This window comes from Pelophylax lessonae (assembly GCF_965119305.1).
Source record: "Pelophylax lessonae genome assembly, chromosome: 6".
Taxonomy (NCBI): Eukaryota; Metazoa; Chordata; class Amphibia; order Anura; family Ranidae; genus Pelophylax; species Pelophylax lessonae.
In genome coordinates this window covers 24,810,092-24,818,066 of record NC_138773.1, presented here as the reverse complement: position 1 = coordinate 24,818,066, position 7,975 = coordinate 24,810,092, and the positions used below count along the sequence as shown (strand labels likewise).

The following is a 7,975-nucleotide window of genomic DNA, read 5'->3' as shown; positions in this document are numbered from 1 at the left end:
TGGTTTTATTGGGAGAAACTGTGCCCATCATTGCAGTCATTTGGAGAAAATGTGCCCAAACGTTAGTGTAATTGGAGGGAATTGTGTCCCATCATTGGTATCATTGGGAGAAACTGTGCCCCATCATTGGTGTCACTGGCAGAAATTGTGCCCCATTGTTGGTGACATTAGGAGTGATTGTGCCCCTATCATTGGTGTCAATGGACCCCATTGTTGGTGTCAATTGGAGAAATTGCTCCCCATCATTGGTATCATTGGAAGAAACTGTGCCCCATCATTGGTGTAATATGAGAGAATTGTGTCCCATCATTGGTATCATTGGGAGAAACTGCGCCCCATCATTGGTGTCATTGGGAGGAATTGTGCCACATTGTTAGTGTCATAGGAAGGAATTGTGCCCCATTGTTGGTGTCATTGGGAGTAATTGTGTCCCATCATTGGTGTCATTGGGCCCCATTGCTGGTTTCATTGGAAGAAATTGTACCCAATCATTGGTGTAATTGGAGGGAATTGTGTCCCATAATTGGTGTCACTGGGAGAAATTGTGCCCCATCATTTTGTGTCATTGGGAGGAATTGTGCCCCAGCGTTGGTGTCATTGGAAAGAGTTGTGCCTGTTCAATGGTGTCAGCTAGGGGATTTGTACCCCTTCATTGTTGTCAATGGGGGGAATTATGCCCCATTATTGGTATCAGTGGATAAAATAATGCCTCAAGGGCCAGATAAAAGCAAGCAAAAGTAATCCGAGCCTCGCTCTCAGCGTTCATAGCTTTGTTGTTCATCATTACAGAATGATCTGCTCTCTCCATGGGATCAGAGGCTGAACTGAGCTCTTTTCCATGCTCTGACTGGGAGAAGAAGACAAAATCCCTGGTCTCCTCCATGGGCCATAATCAGTGGGTAGGAGGCAAGCCCCTAGTTCCCTCCAAAAACCTCTGTCCTGGTTGGGTCTGTCACAGGTTTATTACCACTTTAAGCACTTTCATTAGCTGATTGAATCACTTACTAAGTTAGCAGCTTCTCTATATTTAATCCTTGCTTATGTTCCAGTAAACGCTAGATCCCTGACCCAGGGTGGCTTTTTTATTTTGCAGCATCCTATGGAGTCACCCTTGTATGCAAGGACTAGAGTTGTGTCTCCCTACACTGTGTGCATTAGTAGAAACACATGAAAATATGGAATGCTTAGTGGCACTTGGGGATCAGGCAAGGAGGACAAGATATACAATAAAGGTTGTAATATGCAGTGGGTCTGTAATTAAAACCCAGAAGGTACAGCCGCATGATTAATCATTAAAAGATTGCAATCTTGATTCAACCCCACCCCACACACACTCACACACACACACAATCTTAATCTGGCATTTTCATGATAAATTTAAAAAGTGCAGAGTAGTTCCCCTGCTCACAGCTGTCAAAAAAACGGCAATGTTTATCAACAATATTGCTCAGCAGTGCACTGAAAGAGACAGACAAAAAGAAACATTGTATCTTCTTATCTGTCCTTCTGTTTGTTCATTTACAGATCAAAGGGATTTACTTCGGTCTGCAAATGATGTCTGTTTAAAACAACCTTGTCAAGTAAAAAAATATATTTTTGTTTGTTTTTTAATAAATTGTTCTTTTGTTTATCCCCTTTTTAACCCTTCATTTACTCTAATCAGCCTTATTACCTCCCTATTCCCCTTCTCTATTTATTATTTTATAAACTATTAATAACTTAATCTTTTTCTGTTGTTTGTTTTAGTGTTGGGTTGTAAATCTTTAAAAGGGGTGAATGTTGGAACTGTTACATATTGTAGATGAAGGAGGCAAGATTTAGACAGTGAATGGACGTCAGGCTGAAAGAAAACGTTCTTAGTTTGAAGAACTCGGCACAAATATAACCAGATCTGTGAATATTTACCACTTACACAATTTTATTGTACAGGTCGGAAAATTGATCTCAGCTACAACTTGCGGTTTCTTTCTCAAAGGGTTTATTATAAATTCCCGTTGTGCAGACATGCTTTCTACCATGAAACAAGTCATCAAAATGGAAGCCGCGGTTTGCCTAATTGAGAACATAGTGGAGGATGGAAAAGCGAAGCTCGTGGTAAATCCTGAGGCCATCAACATCCTCTCCAAAATTCACCAACCAGTGGTGGTGGTGTCAATTGCTGGTAGGTACCGCGAAGGAAAGTCCACCCTGATGAATAAATTGGCTGGAGTTCAAAGAGGTAAGTGTCAGTTTGAAGGAAGGTGTGTACAGTAACTACTGCTGCATGTTTATAATTTTCTATGTTTCATAATTAAAGGATTCAAGCTGGGTGCTACCGTTCAGTCTGAGACCAAGGGTATCTGGATGTTGTGTGTTCCTCACCCTATCAAAAAGAATTGCTCTCTGGTTCTACTGGACACAGAAGGTTTGGGTGACGTAGAGAAGGTGAGAACATAATATGAAGCACCTATTTGTCATTAACTAATAAGCTGACTAGTATTACAGCTTTCCTTTCCTTATCTGCTTTCTTTTTCTGCATCAGTCAGCTAACTTGTTTCCAGTGCTGGTGGAGAGAGACAGGAGAGAGACAAACAAAGATGCAGGCACCTGACATCCTCCTTATCAACCAATTACATCATCAGTTGTTAGGGTACTAGCAGCTGGCCTCACAGTGTCCAAGATTATAATGCTGCATAATAAAAAACCTGTGGCTTTTGTGTAACAAAATAGCAGGCTTGATCCACTTGCTGGCTTGTTTACAATTATTTGGGTAATTTGGGGTGGTTTGTTGGCTTTTTGCCAAGGCACCCCTGAAGAACCCAGAAGGTACCCAGGGTGGCTGGGCACCCTGGCTGAAGAAAACTGTTATATACTATTTATATTTATCTAATCTTCAAAGAGTCAAATATGATAATGAAATGCATTTCTTTATTTTTTATTTTTTTTCCCAAAAATGAAATGCATTTCTTTAAGGATGTTTACCAAATTTTGTTATTCCCTTATGATGCCAACTGCTTCCGATACCTTCCTTACGACCTTGGCCATTTTGATTTTGCGCGAATGACTTTGTCATATCCATGAATTCTCTTTTTTTGTGACATCTAAAGCAGCACGAACCAGTGTTAGAAGTTTAAAAAAAAAACACCCTTCCATGACAAGTTAAGTGCAAAATGTGTCTGCAACAAAAAAATAGTTTAATTGTGTCTAAAGTGAAGCCAGCTTACACCTCCTGTATATCATAAACAGCTAAATAGTCATAAATATTTTTATAACTGTGCAGTGTTGCACTTAATATACTTCAATAAATAAGCAGGATTTGTAAATAAACCTAAAAGTGCTCCATTCATGGCTAAAGTAAAAACAAGTATATAAAAATAAAATAAAAGCAATCTCAAGTCCGTCTGAAGAGGTCCCCTCCCACAGGACGTAACACGTAGAGGGGTGGAGCTTAGTGATGGCAACACGCTTACTCAGTAGCCGAGTATAATATTCACTTCAATGACAAGTGCATTATTTATTGGTCTGACAGTAGGAACCGATTTTCCACAATTCTGAACAGTTTTTACGGTGAAAATCTAGATATTTGGGTAAAAAAAAAAAAAAATGAAATATTCCCCAAACAATGCTGAAGAACCTTATTTGTCCGAATGAAACTAGATTGTATGCTTTTGTTGCAAACAAATAATGTTAATTTGGAAAAGGCATACAGTATATTGTGTTTTCCTCAAGCAATTCTATGCAGCAGTTTCACAATGGAATGAAAATAATGTCTATTTTCTCCAATTTCCTTAAGTATTGCTGTGATCTACCAACCCCCTGGACCGGTATCAACTTTCCTTGATGATTTCTCTGCCTGGCTACCCTACTTTCTCTCTTCTGAAATTCCCACAATTACTTTCGGCGACTTCAACATCCCTGTTAACCGGTTGCCGACCGCCGCAAGTACATATACTGCGGCGGTCAGCCCCGGCCAGGCAAAGTGACATACCAGTACGTCACTAGCCTGTCACTTGCTTGTGAGCCAATAGCGGGCGAGCGCGCGCCCGCGGAGGCGCTCGCCCGCCCCGACTCGTTCCCGGGGAAATCCGCGCGTGTGACCGGTGGACCCGATGTCCGCCGGTCACTCACGATCGTCCGCCGTGAAGGGAGAAAGGCAGGTGGCTGATGTAAACAAGCCGTCTGTCATTCTCCCCTGTGTAGGAATGGTGATCATACGGTTCTACTATGTAGGACCGTTGATCACTGTTCCTACACCAGTAGCAATGTCCAATCACAGTAAGAAGCATGCCCCTAGGGACACACTTAACCCCTCCTTCCCCAATAAAGTTAACCCCTTCCCTGCCAGTGTCCTTTTTACAGTAACAGTGCATATGTATAGCACTGATTACTGCAGTAATGTCACTGGTAACCCCAAAAGTGTCGAAAATGTCAGTCAAGGGTGCGATCTGTCCGCCACAATGTCGCAGTACCGCAAAAAAATCGCAGATCGCCGCCATTACGCGTTAAAAAAAACCCACCAAAAATGACAGAAATCTTTCCCTTAGTTAGTAAACGCGATAACTTTTGCGCAAACCAATCAAAATACGCTTTTTGTGATTTTTTTTACCAAACATATGTAGCAGAAAACAAATTGGCCAAAAATGTTAAAAAATTTTGATTTTTACATTTTTTTGGGGGGAATTTCATATAAAAAAATCTGAAAAATATTGTTATTTTTGCAAAATTGACGCTCTTTTTTTTTTTATAGCGCAAAAAGTAAAAATCGCACAGGTGATCAAATACCACCAAAAGAAAGCTCTGTTTGTGGGAAAAAAAGGACATCAAATTTGTTTAGGTACAGCATCGCACGACCGCGCAATTGTCCGTTAAAGTCACGCAGTGCCGAATCTCAAAAAAGGCCCAGGTCAGGAAGGGGGTAAAATCTTCCGGGGCTTAAGTATTTAATATGTACACTCCTGCTACTTCTAAACTTCTTAGTCTAACCTGACCTGAAACAATGGGTACAGACTTCTACCCACTCTGTCCCTCATCATCACATTATTCGTTTTTCTCTCTCCCTGTCTTCCATTACCTTTCCCTCCAATCACCTAACAATCACCCGTAGAAACCAGTGCCAATTCAACCCTTCTCTTCTCTATTCTGCTACTGACCACCTCTGACAAAATCTCACCCCTGTCATGCCCCAATCTGTCTATAATAGATTTCTGTCCTTCACCTTGAACAAGCTCGTCCCTCTCACTACACACAGGATCAGGTCCTGCCCCTACAACCCTGGAAAACAGATAACACCAAAAGTCTGAATTTTGCCCTCAACACTCCACAGAAACTGCTCTTTTAAAAACTCACAAAAGACTTACTAACAGCAAAAACCTATGGGCATTATTTTATTCTCCTACTTCTGGACCTTTCGGCTGCCTTTGATACAGTTGACCAGCCCCTCCTCCTCCAAAAACATTACTTCTTTGGTCTCTATGACTGTGCTCTTCACTGGCTCTCATCCTACCTATCCCACCGCACCTTCAGTGTCACTTACAATTTAACTTCCTTCTCTCCTCTTTATTTCTCCATCAGAGTCCTCCAAGGTTCTGTTCTTGGACCTCTCCTATTCTCAATCTACACCTCCTCCCTGGGTCAGCTGATAGCCTCCCATGGCTTTCAATATAATTTCTACACTGACTACACCCCATTCTATCTCTCCACTGCTCAACTCCATCAGTCTCCTCTCGCATCGCTAATTTTTTTATTTCAATCACATTTTATTAAATTTTAAGATAAGAAACCAACAATGTCAATACAATTGTTCTACAGATTAGCACGGAACATAGAATTCAAATAGTAACATTCCAAGTGGTGGAACCCAATCTTAGACATATGTAATATTTAACATTTCGACATAAAAAGAAAAAGAAGGTTGGTATTGTCCCAAACATTCTGAAGGGTGTATTATATTATGGCAAGTTTTTTAAGGCTGTACAGGTGTACAAAGGATTATACAGTAGCAGGTATAAAAAGGAAAGATATAGAAATGTAATATCAGGATTTAAAGCGGAGTTCCGGGCACAAAATCGACCGAAACGATTTTGTGGCCATCCGCTTGCTCTTCTTCACCTGAAAAGGAATTGGGATAGTTAGGATTATTTTTTTTTTTACTTACCTTGTAATTGTAGAAAGAAATACGCACCTATTTTCCACTTCCTCCCTCTGTGGCCACGGCCCGCGCCGTCACTTCCGGTTTGCAATGATTCCTGGGAGCTGAACGTCATCGCTCCCAGGAATCAATGCGACGGCACCGGCCCCGCTCGTCACTTCCGGTGCGACGCCGCATTCCCTGCTAAACAGCTTCTGGGCATGCCCAGAAGCTGTGTAGGAATGCGGCGCCGCACCGGAAGTGACGAGAGGGGCCGGTGAAGGCGCATTCTGGGAGAAGAAGATGCAGAAGAGGACGCAGAAGAGGATCGCGCTGGCTTCAGCTGCCCACAACAGAGATGGCAACGCTGTAGAAGAAATTTTATAAGTAAGTATTTCTTCTTGCATGTAAGTGCGAACCGGGACAGATCAGAGGCTAGCCATTGTGGAATGTACTAGCCCTGACTGTCCCGGGGGTATGTTCACTGAAAAAATGTTTTTGTGCCCGGAATTCCGCTTTAACATCCGCTTTAACATCCGCTTTGGGAGAAGGACCCAGCCGGGTACATCTAAAAGAGAGGAGTGGGTTGCCAATGATAGACTTGGGAAACATAAAGGATGGCTTCCCAGTGAAACATTGGGTGTTACCGTGCCATCATTACGGACGCGCTATGCAGGACGGATGTTGTAACCAAGGTGACCACTGAGACCAGAAGGCTTGGCCTTCTCCATTCTTGATGGAAAACATAAATTCAAATCAGGTTTGAGTATTGAGATTAACTGTGAAGGAAGAGAGGTCTGGGGGCTCTACTTGTTTCCAGTTAGATGTGAGAGATCTCCTGGATGCGATCATGCAGTATATGATGAAAGGATCATCACTCATAGTTTAGGAGAAGGAGTGCTGATGCGGGATCTGGATCCATTTTCAATCCGGTCACTGAGGAGATTCATTGAAAAACACTGACCCAGAACGGAAGTAGTTTAGAACAGTGCCACCATGTGTGCAGCAGGGATCCTTTTTCTCCACACTGTCTCCAGAAAAGTGGGGAGTATGATGGAGAGAACTTGGATAGGCGTGTCGGAGTGTACTACCAATGGTGGACAAGTTTAAGTTGGGATTCCTAATGGGTAGTATATTTTGAATGTTTGAGTACATTGTTGGTGGCGTTGTACCATTGTAGGGTGTGGAAGGTTTGGGAGAGATTATCTTCCCACACTGTCATAGAGTCAAATTTTTCCTTTGAAGAGGAAGATAGAAACCATTGGTAGAAGTATAATATTCCTTTTTGGTTAGTGGAGTGGTATTGGATAAAGGAAAGAAGATCTGTTGGAATTTTGATCTCTTCTTTACGGATAGAGTCAATGATGTGTCTGATACGTAAGTATTTGTAGAAGTCTTTATATGGAAGTTTGAATCATTAATGTATATCTGAGTATGACCTCAGTGTTGCTCCTTCATAAAGATGACCAATGGTAGAGATTCCTGACCTCATCCAATTGCTGAGAGAAAGGTCTTTTGTGAAGAGTTCGAGGGAGCAGAGAGGAAGAGGGTTGTAATTTGGGGAAGTTTGACGGAGATGTAAAGAACCACTAAAATTCCAGGTTTTTGCAGAGGCTACCAAGGTGAAGTAATTGGATGGTGGGGCAGGAAGTCTCATTGACAGTGCTCTTAACAGCCCTTTTATTGGGTGGCCCAGTATTGCTTGTTTGATATTAACCCATTTTTTGTCAGGCGATGGGTGCCACCATGCTTTAACTTGGTCCGTGATGAGTGTGTGGTAGTAGAATTTTAAGTTGGGCACTCCCAATCCAGTTGCTGGTTTAGGTCTGTATAAGATCTTATTTCTGAAGGGGGGACGTTGTTTTCCCC

General features: G+C 42.1%; 1 protein-coding gene across 1 annotated transcript in view; it reads left to right on the top strand.

Moving 5' to 3' along the window:
- Positions 1-1,981: 1,981 nt before the first annotated feature.
- LOC309558499 (guanylate-binding protein 2-like) overlaps positions 1,982-7,975 on the top strand; it is a gene marked incomplete at its 3' end in the record, with an annotated part of 44,090 nt that continues 38,096 nt past the window's right edge. The window contains exons 1-2 of the mRNA XM_082261579.1: positions 1,982-2,218; positions 2,297-2,424. Of these exons, the coding sequence (XP_082117705.1) occupies positions 2,005-2,218; positions 2,297-2,424 (342 nt within the window). The 5' untranslated portion in view covers positions 1,982-2,004. The remainder of the gene's footprint in view (positions 2,219-2,296; positions 2,425-7,975) is intronic.